The 25,583-nt window shown below is 46.7% G+C and overlaps 1 protein-coding gene across 5 annotated transcripts in view; it reads left to right on the plus strand.

The window, feature by feature from the left end:
- ASH1L (ASH1 like histone lysine methyltransferase) overlaps window positions 1–25,583 on the plus strand; it is a 108,147-nt gene that overhangs the window by 43,817 nt on the left and 38,747 nt on the right. For 3 of the 5 annotated variants that reach the window (XM_039849607.1, XM_039849610.1, XM_039849608.1), the window contains exons 4-7: window positions 11,020–11,166; window positions 15,476–16,214; window positions 20,132–20,311; window positions 22,775–22,869. In XM_039849607.1, coding sequence (XP_039705541.1) covers window positions 11,020–11,166; window positions 15,476–16,214; window positions 20,132–20,311; window positions 22,775–22,869 — 1,161 coding nt within the window. The remainder of the gene's footprint in view (window positions 1–11,019; window positions 11,167–15,475; window positions 16,215–20,131; window positions 20,312–22,774; window positions 22,870–25,583) is intronic. The other 2 variants (XM_039849609.1, XM_039849611.1) reach the window with 2 other exon arrangements.

Genomic DNA, 25,583 nt, shown 5'->3' on the forward strand with positions numbered 1-25,583 from the left:
TTAATAAGGATATATTTTAAAAGGGAGAAAGGCCAGGTTTTATGAGAACCTGACTGGAGACCTAACTCAGCCAGGCTTCCCTGGAAACGGACCTTCGGCTGCTGCCCACAGGTGGAGCAGCAGGCGGTTGGGTGCACAGAACCCGCTCGGCCGTAGCATCTAGCGCCGTTCCAGGTGCTGGCACGTAGTGGAGGGTAAAGATCTGGTATTTGGCCCCGTTAACTTTCAGCTTAGTGAAGAAAGATAAACAGCAGAGTGGTGAGCACGTAAATAATTGTGTAATGGAGAAAAATGCCACCGAGTTCGTGTAAGAGTATTAGGGTGGGTAATTGAGGGGAGGGAAGAGGCTGCCTGACTCTCATCCTGTTTAGATGAGAGTTATTAGTTATGGCTTTAGGATAAAAAATTGGAACTTGAAAGGTAAGAAGCCACTAGCTTCCCAAGCTGAGGATGAAGTGACGAGCGCGTTTGCAGATCCCGGCCAGAGAGGGACCTGAGATAGTTAATAGACCGGGAGAGCGTGCATCCTTAGGGCGGAAGAGGGCTGGGAAGGCGGGCGCTGGGCGAGCCGCATGAAAGAAAGACACCAAAGCGCACGTGCAAGATTTCAGGTTTTATACTAAGAGCAAAAGACACAGGAGTATTGATTTGAGATTTGCATTTTTAAAAGATCGTTCTGGCTCACGTGTGAGCGTTGAATTGCGGAGGACAGAAATAGTCACAGGAAACCGGTTAGGCAGTTACAGCAGTCGGCACGAGATGATGTTACTTAGACGGAGGTGGTGGCAGACTCGTGTCTGCACGTCTGAGAGATTGTGGTGCTGTCTGTCCCCAGATGCAGAGAAGACAGGAAGAGCAGATTTGGGGAGCGTGCAGGTTTGCTTTTTAGCATACGTAAGCTTTGGGGTGCCTTTCGAACACTCAGGTGGTGGTGTTGAGCGGGCAGCTGCACAGCTGCTCCCGGAGCTTGGCGGAGATGTGGGAGCTGTAGATAGGGGCATCGCACTGAGTTTTCGCGTGTCAGCGCGTTTCATCCAGCTGCCTTCTGGGAGATGCGAGACGCGAGTGTGCTCTAAGAAACCACGCGTGAGTGACACGAGAGTGTGCTCTGAAAAAACCACTCGTGAGTGACACAGGTGCCCCGTCATCCCGCTCCCCTGTTCATCAGTGGTACACGAGCACTCTCTAGAAACCCTGTGAAAAACAGACCGTCGGTTATGAATCGCCTGTCACTTGGTTACATCACGAGTGATGTTGTCCCTACAGAGAGAGGACGCAGAGCGAGGAAGGAGGGCCTTGGACAGCTCTGAGGAGCTGCAGCTTTTAAGGCAGTGGTTGAAAACAACCAGCTTCTGGCTGATACGTGACCTTTTGTGATGATCTATACAGTTTTTAAGAAATTAATTACTCTAATTTTTAAATCTGGAGATTTCACATAAGACTTCAGAATTATGCTTCTCTTTTAAAAAAATCAGAACATCTGACAACAGCGCACGCGTTCTGGGTGACATTGCTGGCTGGGTCTCAGTAACGCCCATGCCCCGCCCCTCCGACTTTAGTTGGACAGGCACCCTTCAGGTTGCCTCGGCCCTCACAGGCTCCTGTTGGGTGTCATGTAGGGCCTAGTTCGGCTCTTTAAGTAGTGAATGTACATCTGGCTCCAAGGGACACTTTAGTTTGCGGTCCCTAATTCAGGAGTTGTAAGAAGGCGCTCACAACAGGTGGGGAAATTGAGGTGGAGGGGAGGTGAGATGACAGGTCGGCTGTGTCACCTACATGGTTATTAAAGTCACCCGAGGGGCCAGTTAAAGGATTTGGGTGAGGACGAAGCGAGCTCGATTTCAGGGCCCTCAGCAAATGAGACAGCAGCGGAGTCCGCCCAGGTGCTCGTTCTGCCTTGACGAGAACTTGCCCTTTTCCCCTCTCTAAAAAAATAACGTCCGAAAACATTGAGACCTGCGAAGTCACTGTCTTGACGCCGGTTCTGTCACGGACTGGATATCCTACAGTTCCGTTCTGATGCTAACCACCAGGAGTCAGGGAAGACCCGTCCACTTAAGGGCAAAGTCCTCTGATGACTGCCTCCACTTAAGATGCCACCTGCAGGTGTCATTGCCCCAGCTCGCCCACATTTCTGCCCAGCTGGCTACTAATCTGAGGCTTCCCACTCTCTCTCTGGCTTGATAATTTGGGAGAACTAGTCAGAAAACTTACCGAAACCGCTTACTTCTGATCGCAGCCTTATCATAAAAGGACGCAGAGGGCATTGTCTGGGCGGGAAGGGACAGAGCTCCCGTGCCCTCTGCGGCATCGGAGTGTGTTGCCCCCCAGCACATCGCTGTGCGCTCCACCCAGGAAGCCCAGTGGGGCTCTGCGCAGGTCGGGCCAGCTTCGCCACACGGGTGCGGTGGCTCGGGTGCTTGCCCTCGCTCCCTGCCATCTGCCGCAGGTAGAGCTGGCCCAAGGCCCAGCCCGCCGATGGTGCAAGTGCTGTTTCTCGGGACCAGCCCCATCCTGAAGCTGTCTCTGGGGTCCACCTTAAGTCACCTCTTTGGCATAACAAGGACATTGCTCTCAGGAAATTCCAAGGGTTTTCGAAGCTCTGTGCCAGGCATCAGAGACAAAGAAAAGAGACACTTCCAATTTTTTTTTTTAAGTAGGACAGTTGTTCTTTATCGCATCGCAGGTTTGAATTCTCTTGTTAACTGGTCTGAATCTCTCCACCTTGACAGTTACTCTTGATGAGTGAGTAGTAACGTGACTCAATTTTCTTACAGGAACTTTTTTCGGGTGCACATGAAAACTGGTATATCTAGCCTTTTAAAACCAGTTGAAAAAAAAAAAAAGATTTTTCAGTTAAAGAAAATAAGTAGAGTGCTCAATAAGGCGTAGAGTGCCTTCTCTTGGATCACTTCGAAAGTCAGAACTTGTTTAGGAAAGACTTTGATTTTTTGATCTTGACTGTTACGATGCTAGCTGTCCCTTCGGCGATTATTTTGTGTCCGTTGTTTGCCAGGTACAAGAAATACAAACATGAATAAGACAATTTCTGCCCTTCAGGAATTTACAGTTGAGCAGAGAACAGAGACAGGTATACGAATAATTATCGAGAGTTGCTAAAATCTTGATATTTCCAGTGCGTTTTGGTGAGTGCAGCAGAGAGGGACTCGCTTGAAAGGAGCTAGGAAGATGTTTTGATTTCAGTGTGCAAGGAATAGAGGGTTGAAGACTTTCTCACAGGGGAGTCAGCTTCTCTGGGTCCGATGCCGCGCTGAGGGGGCTGGAAGCCCGCCTGGTATGAGGCCCAGGAGTGAGGCTGGGAAGACGGGCGGCAGCAGGTCGTGAAGCCTCTTGTTTCTCTAAGATACCAAGGACTTGGAGTTTACCCAGGAGGCAATGGGAGGTTAAGGGTTTAAAGCAGAGGAATGGTTTGCCGAGCTTGTGTTGACCACTCTGTGGATTAGAGAAAGATCTGAGGCACCAGTTTGGAAATCGTCCCAGCAAAATAATATGGGGGCTTTAACTAAGGTGGCACTAGAGAGATGTATGCAGAAGAAGTAGATTTCAAGAGAGGTGAGGGAAGGAGATTTTAGAACGTCTTCACGGTACCCTCTCTCGGGCAGTTGATGGCACAGTGACGTGATTAAGTGGAAGCAGAAGGGGAAGGTCGCACGTAGAAAATGGGTTTGGGTTTTACACTGTTCAGAGAGAGACGGATCGGTAGCACAAGGGAGAAATCAAACCTGAGCACAAACGTTCCAGGCGCGGTTGTCGCGGCCTTGAGAAGGCATGGTGGGTAACACTGAGGGCGGACACACGGTTTCCTGAGGGCGCCTGCACTCAGGGGCGTCACGTGTGCAGAGAGCCGGGGGCGGGGGCGGGGCTGGAAGTAGACGCTGCTTTGGCAGATTGTCTCTTGTGACCCAAGAGCCGTCCGTGTAGTAGCACATGTTAGATTTCGGGGGTTCAGGGATGAGAGGAATGAAGGCAGTTAAAATTCCTACAGCTTGAAGCATGTAGCACTTCTGACTGGTTTATTATTCTTACCCTCATAACGTCGAGAAAATAATTGCATCTTCTCAGTCCGATTCTTTCAGCGTCACATAGTTTTTCTTGAGTATAAAATGAGCATAATTAAACTTCATGTTATTTTAAATTGAACTTCTCAGTCTTCACTCACTTGATATTTTTTCCATCTATAACTTGAAAAGATAGATTTATTACACGTTAATTGGTATCCTGTTGAAATGTCTAAAATCTACTTACTATACGATGTATTACCGAATTGTCGATTGCCTTCGTGACATTGCTAGCCTACAACAGCTCTCCGTGGCCAAAGCTGGGACAGTTTAAGCAACAAAATAAATGACAGTATTGGATTGTAAACGAAAGAATAAGGTGAACATCCGTGAGTCCATGCCAAAATAAATAAATAGATGGGTAGATAGATAGATAGAGGGATAGACAGACGAAAGGGATGCATCTTCTTGACAGTGTACGTAGGCTATTCCCTTCGAGGAGATGGAGCTTGATTCTCCTCTTGTTTATTATGGGCTGGATCTAGTGACTGAATTCCAAAGAACAGAGGATGGAAAGGGGAAAATGTAACTCCAATAAAGAGGCCTCACAGACAGCACCGTAACCAAGTACAAGGTCACCGTCACCAATGAGAAGTCATGAAGGCAACGTGTACCCTCAGGTATAGCAGTTCAGTCCTGTGATATCCTGTGATGTTCTTTCCAAAAGCTCATAACCCCAGTCTAACCATAAGGAAACATTTAAAAAAACAAAAAAAAGGGACATTGTACAAAATACCTGACTGGCACACCTCCAAAGTAGCAAGGGCCTGAAAAAGCAGGAAAGACTGAGAAACTGCCACAGATCAAAGATTAAGGAGACACGACACCTAAGTACAGTGGGATACTCTTCTGCAGTAGCTGTCATACACCAGCGGTCTGAGACCAGCCTGACGCAGATGAAATTGTAGCGAAATTGCACGTTTTGAAGTGAGGCCCGGTTCCTCTGGTTTCACTCAACCCTAATAACTACTTCTGTTTCATTAGGTCTCTGTGTTAGGTCGATGTGACGTCGGCCTAGTGAGAAGGAGTTTCTGACTTCTAGTGTCATGTCTCGTGCCTGCGTTTTGGCATTTTCGACTCACGGCTGGCGGCGTATGCCAGGACCTGCGAACCGATTTGAAAGATGGGGCGAGCAGTAGTACAGAGTATTTTTACATTTACAGGTTACAAATTACAGAATAAGCAGACGGTGGGACATTATCCTAGGTATTGATAATAACTCTTTTGTCCCCCAAGAATAAATTGGGGGTGAATTTTGTTCGGAAGAAGTATTCGCTGTAGGAGCATACCAGTTGAGCCAAAGCGTTCTGAGTTTCGTTTTCTTAACTGAAGACCGTCAGCATCGATCAGATTTCGATTTCTTGCAGTTTCTCTAGCATGGCACACAAGCTCTGCCCATGAGTGATGTGTGAACGTGTGGAGATGAAATCGGAAACTTGATTGTAGTGGTTAGTACAGTTTTGGGAATTTCCAGAAGAATGCCATTTCAGTGAGTGATCTGATTTGGGCATTATGAGCAATCGCCCAATTAAGAGGGAGGGAGGAAAACAGACTTTGCAGCTTAAAAATGGCCAGAGGAGGCTCTGAGTCAGCGCCTTTAGCTGGTGAGTCAGAAGGACTGTGTTGCCTTCGGGAAGTGTGTTTCCCCCAGTTAGAAGCGGCCGTTTTTACCGTGGACCCAGCTCCTTCCCCCAGCAGTCAGCTCGCTGGGCAGAAGCCCCGTGGCTCCTGTGAGCCCCGGACCCCAGCGCAGGACCCACAGCTTGAACCAGGAAATCTCGACCAGAGGTTTCCAGATAGTTTGGTATTCAGTTGTGCAGCTTGCTTTAGTTTTTGTGGGAAGGAGTGATTTAAATGTTAGAAATTGGTTGTAAATGATTTGTTTTGATGCCATCTCCGAATGGACCGTGGTACAGTACCCTTCCAGATCCGGCATACGTTGTTTTACCTTCGTTCACCCAAAGGTATTTCTAGCGTGAGGACCCTCAACAGCCTGCTCGTTCACACCGTTTCCCTGGTGGGCCTAGGTCTTCAGCACTGAACTCCCAGCATGGTGTGACCAGAATTCATGCTACGTTATGAAACTTTTAATAGTGGCTTTAGCCTGAAGAAATACACATTTAATCCAACAACTGTGCACTCACCGTGTTCTTTTGCTAATTTACACTCGGAAATTCCCCGTTTCTTAGTCTGGGCTGCTCAGGGCTTCAGCGAAGTTAGGGGGAGTCTCTGTTCCCATGTCGTCTTTGTGATGTCCTCCCCCTCTTTCCCCCACCTCCCCCCGGACACTCTCATCTGTGGGATTTTCTCTGTCGATGCTGGTGCAGACACCAGGCATCTGGACACGTAGTAGTATCCTTTTTTGCCTTAGCTTCGTGTCCGTTCCGCCTGTGCAGACATCAGTCAAGCTCCCTTGTGACGAATCAACTTCAGAACCTCTTCCCGGTGTCCACTCGTTTTGTGTATAACGTAAAGGTTTCTGGGTTCTTACCCCTTTAAATTCCAGTCGTGTTCTTTTTTTGTTTTCTCAACTTCCTGGCGTTCTTATTCATGATTTCATCTTATGGTTTTGCTATAAAGATACCATCTTTCCCCTGTTTCATCTAATTTGACACAGGTGTTTCCCCAAAACTCGCCTGTATCTTTAAAAGCTCATGGAGTAATGGCCAGGTACAGCCCAGAGATTCTACGCTCCAGACAGCATCCAGGCTCCCTCGCATCCCCAAGTTCATTTTTAATTCTTAATCTCCTTTTCGTTATCCCAGTCTACGATACTCTCTCTCTTCAGTTTCTCTCCTTACTCGTAATCTGCCCCGTTTTTTACATGACGGCCTCTGTTTTTCTAACCAAAGAAAAAATGCACTTGTATCTCAACTCACATTTATGTCGACTTCCAGCTCTATTTAGGTACCACTTCCGTGGTTAATCCAGAATTGCCGCTCCCTTCACTCGCGTGTGTAGAATAAACTTGGCAGGCTCGGAGTGGCTATTTGACAGGGAGCTACACGAAACATTTTTAAAAGCTCCGATCTTTCTAATTCGAGGTCTTTGGGAGACCGGCACGTGCTTCTCGCCACCACTTTCGTCCACCAGGGCTTTCGTCTTTTCCTTTTTTTTGAGTGGTTTGCACTGGAGACCGGCGCTCAGGCTCTTGGCAACTTGGCCGTGCTCGTTGGAGGCGGTGACCGCCCCAAGCTTTAGGAAGCGCTTGCTAGGAAATAAACACTTCTGAAGCGTCATCTGACTGATGAGACACCCAGTAGCATTTCCACCCCGTAGTTTTGTGAATCGAGGAATTCCCGTTTATATTTTCTGTTTCCTTCTGAAGTACTTAATTATTCAGCTGTACACTATGTAAGAGAAGCGGTGGGAACTCCGATATCTGAAACGGCGCGTGTTCTCCGCGTGTGTTCTTTGAGGAAGTATCTGACTTTCTTAACCTGGAATACATACACCCTTCTTGTCCCGTGAGCGGTGGAGTCTTCACGTGTCCCTCCAGGCACGTCTACAGTGACCACCGATGAGACGTGAAGGAGCATTCGTCACATCATGGAGACGGCAGCAGAGCAGTAACTCCCCTCTGGAGTCAGCCGTGATTTGGAAGAACCAAGGAGCCGAGCAGAGGAGCCGAACGGCTTTGTCCCCTGGCACAGAGCCAGTGGAGAGGCCAGACGCCTTCCGCTTCTGCATCGCCGTCTGGCACATCCGGCTTGGTCGATGCCACCTAGAACACACTCCCAGCCTGGAGAAGCAGCGCTGAAGAGTCCGTGAATTTGAAGATTCACTTCAGGGGAGCTTTTCCCAGCCTCGTGGCCTACCAGCGGGGGGTACCTGTCACCCTAGAACTTCTTAACATTTAAGATAAATGCTTAAGTATTAAATATTTAAGATACTCTAGATTCGTTCCACTTCTGGGCGGACATAAGTCCCTGCTCTTCTTTAAATTTTATTTTAATATCGAATGGTTGCCTGCCTACATCAGTGACTTTTAAATATTTGGGGCATAAAAATTCTGTGATAAACCTAAGGAGTCAATTTACGTAGAACAGTATAACATTTATAAAAACGCTCGGACTTTTTTACATTATCTCATTTTGGAACTCACAACAACCATGCGAGTTGGCGTGAGTCTGAAACCAGCGTTCAGGTATGTTTACTCGCCTAGATCTTACAGTTTACAGCAGATCCAGGAGCCAGAGTCGCCATGCCTCGCTCCAGAGCCCACGGACTTGGCACTGTGCTACACCCGACTCTGCTTTGCGTTCTGTTTTAGGGTTCAAAACATAGATCTGTTGGCATCTTGAGATGGACGTGCTGGTTCCCTGCGGGCATCGTGTTGCTCTTCCCCAGCCGCATGACGGTGCTTGTAAAGCAGCCCGCTCCTGGCGGCGCTGGCGACAGCGTGTGCGGATGTCGCGTGCCGAGGCCGGTGGAGCATGCCTTCGAGCATCTTTCTTTCACAGGCGCCTCTGTGCGTTGGTCTAGATCAGCATTCTGCAGTCCTAACCCGGGTTGCTTTACGTCATTAGGTAATATTTTTTCGGGTGTCCTCATCCTCTTCCTGCTTACGCAATGTTTTACGTGAACTCAGGGTCTAAATCTCGTGATTACCAAGCCCTAGAGACCTGTGTCTCGGGTACAGCTTTACTCCCCTTAAATGTGGAGAATGATCAAGAACAGCTTTGCTCTGTATGAACAGGGAATTCAAACGCTTTTAAAAATGAAAAACGAGAACCTTCCTTGAATGACGTTTAATGCCAGTCTCCTGTTAAATCCTAAGAATAGGCCACTGGCCTCCATTACTTTCAGGAAATGGAAAGGGCTCGGAAGCCGAGTGAGCTAAGCCCTCTCTTTCTCAATTGTTTCAGTTTCTCAGGAATTGCCGTTCAGTGCTGCCAATAACGATCTCCGGGGATCTGACCCCCTTCCACCTCCCACTGCCTCCTCTGCAGCTCCCGACGGCACCCAGACCAGGAGCTCGGAAGAAAGTGCCTGGACCCTCTTTCCCCCCGAGGCGGGGGAGGCCAGGCAGGGCGAGTCTCAGGATATCCTGATGCTCAGAGGTACAGTCGCAGCCTTCATCGAGACTTCCGTGAAGATGACCGGGAAGTTTGGGAAACGTTACCAGATAGCCCAGAGACCGAAGACGGAGCTTAAGAGTGGATGGCACAAGTGCCACCTGAAATGTGGCGCCCGATGACATACAGACCCTCAGTAAGCTCCTGAGGGCGGAGACTGTCATGCAGTTTCTACAGCTCCCCCACCTCTGCGGCGCCTGGTACCGGGTACGCCCGCCGTACTCAGGACATAGTAGTGTGTGGCTGGGGGGGACGTCACAGGAAGTGCTCTCCCGCCCGTTCGTCACGGGAGTAGTGATGGAGCTCGGCGTAGTCTCGCGCTGCTTGGCCACCGTGCTCTTCTGTCCTGGTCGTCTGCCTGAGTAGGAGATAGTTGTCTGTCCAAGTCTATGCATTTTCGAGCATTGATACTTCGAGTCACGTCTTCACTGACGCCTGGGCTTTTACTTCTTAGGTGTTTTGTCGTGGCGTTTAGCTCTTTAATGGAAGTCTGATCTGAACCAGTCTGTGAAATCCCTTTGTGTCTTTTTGACTTTCATCGAGAAGCGGTCTTGCTTCCTGGTGAGATCTGCCGTCAGCTGTCACCGTATCACAGAAGTAGGATTTCCGGCCATGACGTCATTTTCCCAGGAACCCGACTTGTTGCTCCGTCAGGAATGGTGACGCCTCGTCTTGCAGCTCTCCCGAGCAGCGCTAACGGTGCTTAACAGCAGTGGATGTCAGGTGTCACGTCATTAAAATGGAGTCATCGTTCACTGCCCCTCAGTGGAGGAGGTGTTAGAAACTTAGCTCCGTTCAGTTCTGTGCCCAGATTGTCCCTCGCTGAATTTTGTCACTTCATTACAAAGTCAGCTCTCATTTTGAGGCAGATCTTAAAAATCTCATCTTCAGGTATTTGATTTCTTGTACCTTTGTGCCTGCGGTTGTACGTAAGGCTTTTTGTTCCTACTGTTTTTCAAGTTAAAAGCGGATATTTCAGAGTGCTCCTAGTTTTTTGACAAACATGAAATGAATATTTATTATGTAGTCTAAACAGCTGGCTTCTTAGATCATAAGGAGCCCAGTAGCAGAACCGGGAATATTTTACTCAGGAAAATAATCTTTCCTGAGTGACATACTTCTGAGTAAGAGAAGTGTTAAATTATGCTGCATCGATTTGGGGTTTTGGTAAAAGAATGAGACCTTTTAAAAGGACGTTGAGTTTTTTTGTCTTCATGGGCTTTCGTGTATGTAAGCAAAGAACCTTAAGTGTACAGCTTTAAAAGAGGTTTATTCTATTCCATGGGTAAATTAATCACTTCTTCTACAATATGCTGTAGAGGAAAAACATAGACTATGAAAATAACCTCTGAGGATGACATAGGACGTGTGGGTTTTAGGTCCAACTCTTGAACTTTCGTCTCTGCTTCTGTTAAGCGGAGTGCTCAGCTCGACCTCCTCTTCTCATCCATCCCTAAGCACTGGAAGTTTTGTCAGTTTATGCGATCAGTCAGAGTCAGTAATCAGGACCAGATTCGATTCGAATGCTGTTAGTGATTTTTATCAGTAAAATCTGTTATATGTCTCGTAGCGCTAATGCAGAAAAACCGAGTCGTTTATTCTGTTCGTGCTTCACTAAAACTCGTTTTCCTGTCAGCGTAATGGGACAGACGACGTGTCTGAGACTCGTGAAATTCTGTCGGCAGCATCTGGTGTGGTTTGTGCTCTGCTTATCACCTCCTCCTGTCCTGTTGTCTGCAAGGTCATGTTATTCCCGGGAACAGCCGTGGCCACCACGGAGCGGTTAGGTGCTAACAGAATGACTTACCGTGGTTTTTAGACTCGAGTTTTCCTATGATTTCTATCTTTTCCTGTCTTCCTAGGTTCCCAGCCAACCTCAGATAAGTCTTCCCAGCGGCCGTCAGAGAGCACAAACTGTAGCCCCGCCCGGAAGAGGTCTTCGTCTGAGAGCACTTCCCCAGGCACGTGCTGCTCATTTGAGGAGGCTCGCCTGTCACTCGTCAACAGACGTACGAGACGGTCCCGTAGGCCTCGGAGAGGAACGGGAGTTGACGTTGACTTACAGCATAACGCCGTAGGGAAGAGCAGAGCGGTCGTGGGTGTGGGAGTCGGCGCGGTGTGCAGCGAAGCGGCGCAGGCCTTCCCTCTCTGCCCCTTCGTGTCCGGCCACGCGTGCAGTGGCCCTCCCTTCCCCGGGGTCCGCGCCAAGCGCCCGGCGGACGCCTGCCACCCCGGACAGGACTGGCCCGTCCACACACCCCGTCCCGGTGCATGCCGCCCAGCTGCAAACGCGGTCCCTTTCCCGTCGGTCCCTCTCCCATCGTCACTAAGCCCTGGCCGCCCCGCGGCCACGGCTTTTCCAGTTTGAAGTGCGACAGCAGAACGTGCACGAGTCCCCTTTGCTCCTCCACAGTCTCCCGTAGATCTTAGCAACCTCAGCACATGGTCGCTTTTCTCCCCGTTAAGTGGAGAACTGTCACCTTTTCACCTGAAGGAAGCGCTTTGCGGCCTCTCTCTGGCTTCTCCGAATCGCTGGCGCCGCTGCTCCTGTGCCATGGGGTCGTTACTTAGCAGAGCCGTAGTGACTTGACGCCTAGCGCCACAGTGGGGAGACAGCTGACCCGATCACATCGCCGGCTCCTGGGTGGCTGTCGGGCGCGGACACTCAGGACAAAGGGGTGATTCCCGCACCATGCGGGACAGAGCGGGGCGGGACGGGACTTCTTTCCACTGCTCGTAACACCGTAAAATGTAGCACTCAGGGACTGTTTCTGAAATTTTCCATTTAGTATTTTCAGACTGCCATAGACCGCAGGTAGCCGGACGGGGACTCCTTTAGTCCGTAGGGAATGGTTCCAAATGAACAGGTACGAGAGTGCGCAGACCGAGGAACGGAGGTTGTAAGTGTCGAGTTAGAGGAGTTCGCAGATGCACTGCGGGGAGCCGGTCAGTGAAGTCAGTCTCCACGGTGACACGAAACAATCCGCGAGGTCATGAGACGCAGCTCTGTGCATGTTTATTTCTGATCTCTACTGTTAGTAATGTTTACGTACTTAAATACGTGTAATCTCTTACGGTATAACAGATTTTCATAATTCATAGATTTACGTTGCATTCTCGATTTTCTTTTTACTGACGATAGTATGTGTGCTTTCAGAAAAGAAGGAGAGGATGCTGTGTATCTGTCTTCTGACTTTACGAGGACCGGAGAGTGAGCAGTCATTTTGAACTTATCAGTGTTACCAGGGGAGATGGGAGTGTTTCTTTCAGGTAGTGGGAGGAATATAAGTAAGGGGGAGAATGGTGAGTTCAAGAAGCTAAATAAAAGAGCCAGTGTGGCCACCGTAACAACAGTGACCGAGCACGAGTCTGGGGACCAGTCACGTAGTCTTGGTAACGCTTCGAAAACACTGAAAGTTTTAACCAAGGAAGCGACATGTTATTTCTTAGCTTTCTATCCAGGTGTCTTTGGTTAGGAGACCAGTCGAGATTTATGGTCCGAAAATTTAATTTCTTCCTCGGTGCCAGGCCTCTCCGCGAGCCCGTGTCGGCGTGCGGCTCGAGGGCGCGCGCGATATCCATCTTTGCCGTGTTCGCCGCATCGTGCCGGCTCAGGGGCTTGGCTTCTGCCCGCTTCTGGGAGGCGCTCGAAGCGAGTGAGGAGTGACTGATGTCGACATGTCCCCAGACCACGATTCAGCAGACACGCTGGTGTGACACAGAGTTCAGCAGGAAAGCCTCGTGCACTTTGGATTGAGACTTCAAAGGCATCTCAGACAGGGCATGGCCAGACGCTGTCCGTGGGAGGAGGTGGCGGGACGCGGTGGGCAAGCGGGGTTTCGAGGCCGATCTAGTGGCTTCAGCTTCAGCGATAGTGTACACTCTAGGGCCAGGTCCGTACACTGTTTGAGCCACAGCTTTCTCATTTGTAAATTGAGGCTACTTGGGGTCGCTGCCCAGAGTAGTGAGGGCTGGAGGACGTGTCCGTGAACCTCTGTCAACGAGGACGACTCGGCAGTGTGCTGTGCGCACCTGTCCTGCCGTTTCGCATGAAGCCGCAGCAAAGCAGACTCGCTCTGCAGTGCTCAGGCGGAGGAGCAGCTTCTCCCGGGGCGGTGTCGGTGGGCTCCGGGGGCCTTGGAGGGCGATGGCGATGCTCTGTGTCTTGGTCGTGATGGTGCGTATGCAGTAAATTTGTCAGAACTCAGAAAAATGTCCACGTGAAAAGTGCACTTGGTCTTATACAATACTTTACCTGTGTAAAGTTGCCGGATACGGTCTTCCATCTGCAGCCTAGTGCTCAGCAGGCCACCGAAAAGCCGTTGTCCGGCTAGGGTTCGGGAGGGTGGGGACACTCAGTGTGCGGCAGCTCCGGGCGAGCGGCCGTGAAGTAAACGCATTCGGTAGCTCTGGGCGGCCGGCGAAGGGAAGGAGGAGACAAAAATAATTTCCGGGAATCTGAGCCCGGGATTGACGCTTCCGCTCCGTATTTACTGATTGATTATGCCGTGGTCGTTGGAGACACAGTGAGTTGGGTGACACCGTCAGACTTCGCGAGCCACACTTTGCTTCAGAGTTATAGACGTTAAGTCACTAATTGGAAGCGTGACGATCGGTAGGAAAGGAGAAGGTATCGTGGGAGTTTTTATTTTGGTGGCGGGGTGGGGAGGAGTTGGTTATTTTTCGTTTGGGGGTTTTAGGTATTTTTGTTTGTTTTTAGGTAGTTTCATTTACTTGCAGCAAATAAAGGAGACGGGATTCACATTCAAAGCTCCATCTCTCCAAAGGGAGGTTTAGCCATTGCTGCTTATGATGGTGACTCTTAATAGCGTGGGGGGCAGGGCTGGTCTGGGACGTTCTCCTTGAGGAAGCCACATTCCCACTGCAAACTTAGAGCAGACGGAATTAGCAGATCAGTTTGTGAGTAAACATTCTTCCACTTTCAAATACTTGAGTGAAGAAGGAAGATGTTGAGTTTGAGGAATTTAAGTTAATTATTACTGCAGTTAAGGGTTCCAGATAGAGTGCTCATATGACGTGAAGCTGGAGGAAAATGTGATCATTGCAAAGTAGTTTTATGTAGCAGTGAGCTTTTTAAGGGTTTTAAACAGAAGCAGAAACCTGATTAAGTCCACGTTTAAAAGCTCACTCAGGCTGCCTTGTGACTAGCTCGCCGGGAAGCAGGGCGAGGTGGGGGAACAGTGTTCTGGTTCTACACTGCCGAGCGACAGGCCACCTTAACCTGTGGGGCCCAGGTGACTGGAAGATGATCAGAGCGCGTCGTCTTACAAACTGGAGGAAGGGTTTTGACGAGTGCTAATGTGAAGTATAGCTGAGAGTTTGAAATTTTAAAACATACTGAATTTCAACAAGGCTGTCGGATACTATTTGAGGGAAGTTATTGGTGATTTGAGAAGAATTCCAGTGTAGTCTGATGAGATTGGAATCTATTCTCGAAAAATAGAGGGTGGGGACACTCAGTGCGCGGCAGCCCCGGGCGAATGCCTGGGGCTCAGAAGAGTGTCTAGAATAGCGTCACATTTTAAAGTCATGTGGATAAGAAATCCATCAGTTAACTTTGAGAACAGATAACCTATGATCGTTGGTAGTAAACTAGGCGTCTAGAGAGGTGGCCTGTGACGATCTGATTTTACAATGCCGTGAAACTAACGTAGTTTGCCAGAGGAAGCTGAGTGTTTCTTGTTCGTCATAGTCATAAAAAGTTGCCGGGTGGCACCTAAGGAAACAGAGTTACTAACCATGGGGCCACTGAGATAACAAGGTTTATCTAAGACCGCTTGGTTTCTATCTTGCTGTCAACATGTCTTTCTTCTAGTTAATACAGATGTTTTCTATTCTGATTGTAAAGCTTTCCCCAAGAAGAGTTTTACTCTATCCCTTTGTCTTTAAACATCATAAAAAGCACTGAACTAGAAATATCTATATTTAAAGTTTAGCTCTTCAGCCAAGATCCAAGATTGATTTAACTGTCAAGTCCTTTAACTGGACCTTCACTTTTAAAGAAATAAACTCACTCTTTCTGTTCCTCATTTCAGAGAGTGAGAATTGTTGTTTTTTAATCCACATTATTAGAGAAATATAGGCTAATTTTGAATCTGTTATGGTGACTGTAACGTAGCTTATTCAGGAACGTAAACTGCCAACTTGCCGTGAAGGACAGATGCATATGATATTATGATGTCTGGTCTTCCTATGAAAAATATAGCAGTGTTCCTCGTCTTTTCTCCTATGTACAAAGTTATCTGTACATAACCAGCTGTCTTCAGCTGTCATCCACGTGTGCTCTGTCTTGTTTAGTGAACGGAGTTCCCGCTCGAAGTCCGAGGTTGGTTGCTTCCGGGGACGAGTCTGTGGACAGCCTGCTGCAGCGGATGGGACGTGAGGACCACGAGGCCCTGGAGAAAAACATCGATGCTGTGATCGCATCTGCCTCCGTGCCACCTTCCCCGAGTCCAGGCCACAGCCACGGCAAGGAGCGAACCCTGGGGAAACCAGACGGCCTCCTGGTGCCCGCGGCCCCTGGCGACGCCAGTGGCAGTAGCATCACACTTCTTCCCGAAAAGTTGCCAAGCACCTGCTCCCCCCGTCACATCAAGAGAAGCGTGGTGGAAGCCATGCAGCGCCAGGCTCGGAAAATGTGCAATTATGACAAGATCTTGGCTACGAAGAAAAACCTGGACCATGTCAATAAAATCTTAAAGGCCAAAAAACTTCAGAGACAGGCCAGGACAGGAAACAACTTCGTGAAACGCAGACCAGGCCGGCCTCGGAAGTGCCCGCTCCAGGCCGTGGTATCGATGCAGGCGCTCCAGGCAGCCCAGTTCGGCGGCCCCGAGCTGAGTGCGGGCGAGGAAGGGGCGGCGCTCCGCCTTGGCCCTGACACGGTCACGGACGTCATCGAAGCCGTCGTTCAGAGTGTCAGCCTGAATCCAGAACACAAGAAGGGGCTGAAGCGGAAAAGCTGGCTGTTGGAGGAACAGACCAAGAAAAAGCAGAAGCCCTTCCCAGAGCAGGAAGAGCACGAGAACCCGGAAAGGTAATTCATTCCTCGTTTAACACGTTACCTGAGCAGAGGGACTAGCTTTTGTATACATGTGACATGTCTCTGCAGCGGAATCGTTCAGTTACTCTTAAAACCTTCCACTGTGTGAGACCTCTTCTTTTCTCTTCCGTTTAAAAGTGTTCTTATTCACGGCTGTCCAGAATTATACATAAATAATTAAGAAGCAGAGGGGCCGTAACAATCCAGTTCAAGCCCTCACCTTACAGATGAGGAAATCGACATGATGCGTTTGACGCAGACCGGAGCCGAGCGAGTGGCGTTTTTACTGTCACGCTGTCTGTCCTGTCTTCACTGTGCTCGAAACTTTTCGTCTTGTCATCAAATACGTTTTAAGCCTTCTTGCCTGTTAGATTTACTTTCTTCACAGTTTCCTTCCCATGTTTTTACTTTTTTCTAAAAGGCATAAAGCAGAAAGCCAAAAATCATCAAAAGATAGGGCCATTTAATTCTTTTGTTATGTATCCAATCAGATTCTTTCCCCGAAGGTTTATTCGATATTTTTAAATGAAGCGATACAGTACTCACCATTTGCAAATGACTTTAGCTGTGCTAAATACGGCATGCTGTCTCACTCACATTGCAACCCTTATTCACAGAGAAATACAAATTAAAGCCGCTAGATACTTTTGAAGTCCTTTAACATGCTTTGTCAAATTGATATATATTGTCAGATTGCCCTCCTCAAAGCCACACCTGTTGATGCTTTTCCTAACATTATACAGTAATCGATGTATACTATTTACTCCACCCTTATCTACTCTGGAAGTTATATCTTTTTTAATTTTTATCAGTGTGACATCTGTGAAATGTTACTTCCTCCTTTTTTCAATTTGCACTTATTTGCATATTGGAGATTAATATTTGTTTATGTTCCTTACCTACTTTTTTCTATTTTTAAGTGCTCATTGTATGCAGGAAGAATATTAAAACTTCGTGTTTGTTGTTCGACATTCGGTTTTCTTTATATTTTTTTGCCATACATCAACAGAACAGTTAATCAGCCTTTTTTGATATCATCTGGCTCGGTGAATCCTATAGAGAGAAGTTTTTCATGTCTCTCTATGCATACGTCTATACAAAATTCTTACCCTTCTTTTCTAGAGACTATATGGGATTTAAATTTTTGCCATGAATAATACATGCTTGGAAATAAATCAGTGAAACTGGAAATTTACTGATTGAAAAGTTGAGTCTCTGTTCACATGATCTCGTTTCCTCTCAAATCCTATTCTGCTTAAGGGTGAATCTGTGAGGACCCTGTGACACCTCGCCTTCCCATTCAGAGTGACCCTGTGACACCTCGCCTTCCCATTCCCGCACGCAGGCACAGGCAGAGCCATCTCATGTGGCTGGCGACATGCCACATGTAACTTTTGTAGCTTTTCCCCTTCATCTTGCTTGGAGAGTTTGTCCTTAGTACATATAGAGTTGCCTTATTCCACGCTAAGAATATATCATAATTTATTTAATTCTTCTCCTTTGATGGATTGCATATTAATTTTTTACATGTAGGACTTCAAATTAGTTGAAATTTACTTCCATATAAGCTATGAGTGCTGTGTTTATGGCCGGCCATTCTTCAAGGTGGCCGATTTGTAAGCATGGCCGTTTTTATGTTGTATGTAGTTACATTTATACTCCCAGTGGATTCTAGTAAAATGTTTTTTGTTTTGGTTTGATTTTTGGAAAGGCAAAAATAAATGAATTTAAAAAAAGATTTAATGTTTTTGAGTCTTTAAATGGTGACTCACCATTACTTATTAATTTATCCTTTTTTGGCTTTTTGAAATAATACCTTTATCATATATTAAATTCTTATACATCTTTGGGTGTTAGGGGTTTTTTAAATATTTCTGTATTCTCTACCCATCAGCCTGTTTTGGCGTCAGCGTTATTCCATTTTAATTACTGAGGCTCTAAAATGCCTGCAGAGAGAATGGTTTCTGCCTTCACTGTAGTACGAAAGTGACAGTTCGTGACACCTTGATCACCCATTTTAGGAAGGGGAAGGGCCACGTTAAGAGTGCGCTTCACAGAGAAAAGGTTTCATTTCAGATCAGCCTTTGTGTTGCAGTGATCCTGGTGTCGTGAACAGCCGTACTAAACACTTACTTTCCACAAAATTATGAAGTTTGAAGAGATTACGAAGAGAAAGATATAGATGTCAGTAGTGCCCCAAAAGACGACAGATTCGGTGCGGTCCCTGTAAACATCCCAGAGACCTTTTTTTTGAAGTAGAAAAACGCATCCTAAATTCGTAAGGAATTTCAAGGGATCCCAAGTAGCCAGAATAATCTTGAAAAAGAGCAAAAATCGGAGGACTCGCACTCGCTGTAAGATCTTTTTCTCGCGTTTTTGCGCAGGCCGGGCCTTCACCGTGGTGCTGAATACAAGGGACGAGAGCGGCATTGCTTTGTCCTTGACACTGAGGTGGTCTTGTCTTCACCATTAAATATGAGGCAGAAAGAAGATCTGGGGAATTGCCCGCCGTGTCGTTGCTTCGGTCCCAAGGCCCTTAGCCAGTCTGTTTGCTTCTGTTTATTTTATATATAGTTCCCAGCATTTTTAGTTGTACTTAGTTGGAGGATAAGTAGAAGTATCTATCTTTTGCCTGGAACTGGAATCAATCACCTTAATTTCTAAAGATGGTTTAGGTTCGTTTAGATTTCTATTTCGACAGGCCGTTTCCCCTCTTCTTAGCATTTACAGACATTTTACTTCATTGCCCTCCGGCTCGCATTGTTCCCCACGTGGAGCCGCATTCGTCCTTGTACTCCTGTGTAGAGTGTGTGTTTTTTTCCTCTGGCCCATTTTATTTTCTTCATCAGATAGTTTTCCAGCAGTTTTATTATGACGTGCCCTACTTGTTTTGCATTTATATTGTTTATGGTTTACTTAACTTCTTGGAACTTTGAGTTTATCCTTTTTATCAAATGAGGAAAGATTTTGACCATTACTCTTTAAATTTTTTTCGTGATTTTTTTTTACATTGTGAATGTCTCGTTATCGTGTGTCTGGTTTTTGTTCTCTTCCGTATTCCCTTAGTTTTTGTAGGCAGTTAGGTTACTTGCGGGTCAGCTCAGGTCTTTTTGAAGACTGAAGCTTCGTTAGAGCTGGCCGTCAGTCCTGGGGTAGGCGAGCCCTACAGAAATGGGCGCCGTCACCTTCCCGGGGTCTCTGTGGAATGCCCCGCGGTTGGCGATGTCTCTGCACCCCGCCGTGTGGATCTGAGCGTGGACTTGTCCCGGCGAAGGCCTCTGGTGGCTCTTGGCCCAGCCCTGTGGCGTTTCACCCACACGTGCGCAGCTCAGCACGCATCAGGGCCCTGCGGACCTGGCCGCCCCGTGTCCCCATCTCTCTCCCCCGTGCTCCCTGGCCTCCCCCTGCCCTCATCCCTCCCGTGCCTCCGTCTCTCCCAGGCCCCTATCCCTCCCCTGTGCTCCCATCTCCTCCCGTGTCCCCATCTCCTTCCCCGACCCTTTATTCTCCATCCTTCATCCTCCCGATGATACACTCTCCCGCTCCGCCTCGCCCGCTCGCGCATTCCCTTCCTCGGTTCTACTCCGTTGCCACCGCCTTTCTCTTAAAAGGCCACGGGACGGAGGACTCGCCTCTCGCCCGCCTTTTTTTCCAGTTTTCTGAGGAATCACAGTGCTGCGCTAACTGTCGTCCAGTGTCTCATAATTGTGTCATAAACTTTCTCCGGGTTCATAGTAGTTTACGGTATTACCGTTAGTTTCTGTCAGGAGGACAAGTCTGTTACTCCAGCATGCCCAGATGAGGAAGTCTCCATATCTCTTTTATTAATGGCTGTTATTTTTTTTAAATAGACAACCATTTGTAGGAAAATATTTTTTCACCATAAATTATCTTTACACTTCTCTTTGCAGCTTCGCCGAAGCAGCGGTCGAGATTCCCAGTCCTCCTGAAACCCCAGGCAAACCTCCCGAGCCGGAAAGCACCTTGCAGCCTGTGCTCTCGCTCCTCCCGAGGGAAAAGAAGGCCCCACGTCCCCCGAAGAAGAAGTATCAGAAAGCGGGGCTGTATTCTGACGTTTACAAAACTACCGAGTAAGTAACAGGACCTGCCAGCTGGCATCTCCGAAGCCCTGCTGTTCTTTCATGTTTGCAGAACACTCCGGCAAAGAGCGTGATGCGAATGTGGTGTGTGCAGGTACGAATGCACCACAGACACCTCACGGCCGTCGCCATACAGCGCCGTGTCGTTCGGGGCTCATACGTCTTCCGTGATCTTCCTTCTGTCTTTCGGGATGACGTTTGTGTGGTTTGGATTCTGACGGTGCTCTTTGTTGATTAAAAATAAGAAAAATGGCATTATACCTGTATCTAAAATGATCCTGACGATTTTCAGCAATTCATTCCTCGTTAACTAATTGAATGCTTTCTCTGTTCCAAGCACTTTGCCAGATGAATAAAATATTCCTTACTTTTAAAATCCTCATATTCTCTTGGGGAAAGTACAGCTTGAAAAGCACTCTGAGAAGTTTTAAAGCCCCAAAGAGATATGGACTAGCTGTATCACTGAGTAAGAAGTCTTCCATAGAATGTTGAGTTGGGTTTTAGAGATGCAGCCGTAGTTTGCAAGGTGGACAAGGGCATTTCTGGTACATAACTGATCGTCTCTTACCGAGGCCATTTTGCTGTTTCTTCTGGCAGTATCTGTTTTTGCTTGTAGCTGTGGCTTTTTAGACGATTAATTGTATGAAAAAAATCAGAAACCACCTTTAGATGATAAGAGTGAACAGCTTTGGTTAACTTGTCATAATTACCAATAATATAATGAATGGAAATAGAGTCCTTTGTCAATCATCTGTAAAGATTTAACCAAAAATTGCTCCGAGAATGAAACCATTATAGAAAGTGAAGACACTGACAATTCTTGTTCCTGTTTTAGCTCAATTAAAACTTTTCTGTTCTCTGTTTTAGCTCAATTAAAACTTTTCTGTTCTCCATTTAATTAGCTTGTGTAAATCTTGTATCTAATAAAGTATAGACCAAATTTTCGTTCGTAGAGTGCTCGGTTCCAAACACCATAGTTGTCTTGATCTATGTATTTAACTTTGATGAGGAAAAAATATAACTCGGGTTAAAATTTTCATTTCTCTGTTCACAATCATTATTTTAAGTAAGTTTTTAAAGGTAAGGGTGGTCTTTAGATCTGAGTAGAACAATCTAGTATCTTTCTTCCTTTGTGACTGTTTCCCAAACTCCTTACCACTGCTTTAAAAACTGCATCTGACCTGGTTTCTGACTCCGTCTGGGCCACTGCGGCCACTTCCATTGCTTCTCATTTCCAGTCTCATTCCGATTCCTCTACCTGCTCTCTCTCCATTTCCCAGATCCTCTCATGACTGATATCTCAGTGACATTTACGTCTTAGCTTAATGTCACTTCCTTCGAAAAACCTTCCCAAATGATTCTCTCTTCGTCACATTTTAATTATTGCCTAGCATTTATCAGTTTTCTGATTTTTTTTGTTTTTCTTATCTCCTTATTGTTTGGATACCCAAGTAGAGTGTGACCCGTCTCCTTCACCACTGTTTCTTAGCACAGAACATGACCTGGACTTCCTGAGTGTCCGTACCTGCCGAGTACATAACCGAACGACCCACTAGAAAGAACAGTCTTCAGGTTTAAGAACTTTAGGGTCTACAAGTACCTGCCTTCTCTGGGCCTCAGATTTTCTCATCTGCAAAGATATAGCAGAGTTAGACTTTTGTTTTTAAAGGCAGCGTGTTGTCGTTCATAGAGAAAAGAAATATATCAGCCTTGCCTTACTTATCAGAACTTTAAGCCAAAATCAAGTTAGAATAGACTAAATGAGGCCCTCTCTCCTGGAGCCTTTTTCTCTCCTCTCTTTTTTCTCATTTCCTTTTTTCTTTTTTCCTTCTTTTTTCCCCCCATCTATTATGTGCTTGTGAAATCTCTTGAGACTGTCTCATACCAAACATTAGGGACACAAATCAGTAAATGAATGAAAGAGGTAAGCCTGCAGGAACATCGTGGGATAAAAGAAAGAATAGTGCGTGAGTAGGAGTCGAGCAAGACACTGAGGTTTCTATCTTAAATGTCCTTGTCAGCTACTAAAATCAAGATAAGTCACTTAACCTCATAGAGCAACTGTTTTCAAATCTGTAAACTAGAGCTAACATTTCCTCTTACCTACGTCACGGGATCGATATAAACGAGTACGTGTGAAAGTGCTTTATGAATTGTTAACCAGACACAAGGTCATCGTTCTATCAAATCTGAAATTGAGGTTTCTTTTGCAAAACCATTGGTGAATGCAGACAAGGCTCTTTCTTATGTGTAATTTCTAAAAGGTTTTTCCAGAAATGCAGATTTTAAAAAATCTGAAAGTACTTAGCATCTATCTGTCTCCCCCAAACATACATTTAAGATTTAAGCCACGGTTAAAACAGAGACTCTCGACAGAGGGACCTGTTTTCTGTAATTAACTACAAGAGGCAGTTTCGGCGCCTCTGACTGTTTTTCATTCTTTTCTGATCGTAGCCCAAAGAGCCGACTGATCCAGCTAAAGAAAGAGAAGCTGGAATACTGTCCGGGAGAGCACGACTACGGGCTGTTCCCCGCGCCCATCCATGTCGGTGAGTGTCGGTCCGCGCGGCGCGCCGCTCAGGACACAGGCTGTTTCTTGCGCTGGGGCGAAGCGTCCTTCGTGTTCTTGTTCTCTCGGTATCTTCAGTGGGGTTGAGCTCTTTCTTTTAACATTTACACTCACCCTGAAGAATTCTGCAAACTCTTTGCTGTCTAGGGGGCAAAATGATGTAAATCTTTTGATGAACACCACCTATCTGTAGCGTTTGATTCCCTAAGGATGTCATCCGGGAAGACCCAGCCGTTCATCCGTTCCGTTTCCGGCTTTTTCCGTGTCCACAGGAGGGAGATGATTTATGGATGTGTATTAAAAGGGACAAGGCCCGCTCGTTTTTCTGGTCATTTATCTGCTTGAAAACAGAGCAAGCTTTATCTTTCTGTTGATTTTTAGAGGGAACGTCTAGTGTTTGGGGACTGGTACCTCCTGGGCTCCTGCCGTGAAGCTTGTCAGATATGTAAAAGGTCCCTAGAAGCCATCCTAGACTCCTCCCTTTAACCCTCACCCTGTCCATGTCCAGGTTCTGTCATTTGCATCCTTGAAACGTATCCTCTCTCCAGATTCTGTTGCCGCCCTTCAGACCCGCGACGCCGTTAGCCTCGGCACAGGCTGCAGCACTGGCCTCCCAGCCCACCTCTGCGCCTCCATCCTTGTCCCCTCCCGTCCGCTCTCCAGACAGCCAGAGAGAAAGGGTGTTTGACTTACACCAGGTCACACTTAAAAACCTTTCCGCGGCCTGCCGTCAGGTCGGCCGCAGACTCCTTAGCCTGACGTTAAGAACCATCTGGCCCCTGCCTGCCCCATCGCTCCGCATGTATTCGTCCCTGCCTGTCCCTCAGTCACGCGTCAGGCGGTGCGGGTCTCCCTTCGGACCCTGGGCAGCCCATGCTCTTGCCACCAGAGGGCGTTGTGCTAAGTGTTCACATCGCCTGCACCCTCCCTCCCCGTGACGCCCTCATTTCTTCTCCTTTAAGGGTGAGCTTAACGTCAGCATCAGCGTAAATAGCATTTTCTTTAAAATCGTTTTCCCGATTGTGGAACAAAGGTAAGCTGTAAGTTCCATGCTCTCCGGGCTTAATGCCAAAGTTCTTTTGAAAAAGCCTTTTGTTTTTACCAGTGAAGTCACAGCAATGGAAGCAGATTCTCAGCAGATTTAGCTATTTCCTAGAACCTACTAATGATAAGTAAGCTTTGAAAATAAGTCATTTCAAAGTCCCATTGAAGGAAAACATGACCATTTCGGTCTTACTGGTTTTGTCTCGGATGGGAAATTGGCTTAGGTCTCGGGCGAAGCTCTCACTCTTTAAGGGGATGAAGGAGTCCGTTCTAACCCAAGCGAAAACGGAGAATAACGGTGAGCCAATATTTCTGTCACATCTCTTGCACGAATAGTGGTTAAGAGGTCCGGAATGGAAATCCCTTAATCTAAATAAAGATTTTATCTCTAAGTTCCCAGGTTAGCTCTCAGGGACACTTATTTGTATTCAGTGGTTTGCAAAATGAATAACTAATGGAAACCCTATCTAAGTAGTGTGTCTTTTTTCCCCTGTTAAACAGGGCTTAAAATCAAGATGTTGCAGCATAGAATTTTTTTCCTGACAGGGCAATTTTTGATTTTCAAATATTTTATAATTAGAGTAGGGCAGGGTTCAGTCAGGTCACTTCGTCACATCAACGACAAGCACGACTTTGAGTCAGTCAGACTTAGGTTCGTTTCCGTCTCTACAGTCTTAGTTCTGTGAACAGTTGTGTAAGCAAAGTAAAAATGCATCTTACATTAATGGGGTCAGATTCTGTAAATAGAAAGTAATATTTTTAACTGTTTAATGAAATCAGGTTTCTTTATCTCATTAGAGAACTGCATTTCAAGTAAAATTTTATTTTTTCAATGAAGAATATTTCTTTATCAAAATGTGTATTTATACCCTTAAATTTATGGTCAGTCGATTTTTGGCAGGCGTGCCACAACAGTTCAACGAGGAAAGTGTGATCTTTTCGATGGTTCTGTGATAACTGCATGTGGGCATACAAAAGGGTGAAGTGAGTCTCCAGCCTCACCACGTACAAAATTAACTCAAAATGGATCACGGACCTAAATACCAGAGTTAAAACCATAAACCTCCGAGAAAAAAACAAAGGAGTAAACCTTCGTGACCTTGGATTAGGCAGTAATTTCTTAGATGCGACACCAAAGTCATGTGCACCAAAAGGAAAAAGAGACAAATTGGACTTCATCGATATTTAAAACTTTTGTGCTTTAAAGAACACCATCAAGAAACTGAAACAACCACTCACAGAATGGGAAAAATGTTTGAAAATCATACATCAAGTAAGAGACTTGTATCCAAAAATCCATACAGATAGAAAACCATTGTAACTCAACAATAAAAAGACAACACAATTTTTAAATGGGTAAACTCTTTGAATAAACATTTCTCCAAAAAAGATACGCAGATGGCCAATAAGCACGTGAAAAAAGGTGCCACATCATGGTCATTCGGGAGACGGAAGGACAAAACCATAACGAGGCGCCACTTCGCACCCACTAGGACAGTTTTAATTAAGGGGTTAACGAGGATGTCATGAAATTGGAACCCTCATGCTGCGCTAGTGAGAATGCGAAGTGGCATAAACCTGTTTGGAAGACGTTTCAGAAGGTCTTCAAAGAATTAGAGAATTACCATGTGACCCAGCACATCTGCCATC

Source organism: Pteropus medius, unplaced genomic scaffold (assembly GCF_902729225.1).
Source record: "Pteropus medius unplaced genomic scaffold, Ma_sr-lr_union100, whole genome shotgun sequence".
Classification (NCBI taxonomy): domain Eukaryota; kingdom Metazoa; phylum Chordata; class Mammalia; order Chiroptera; family Pteropodidae; genus Pteropus; species Pteropus medius.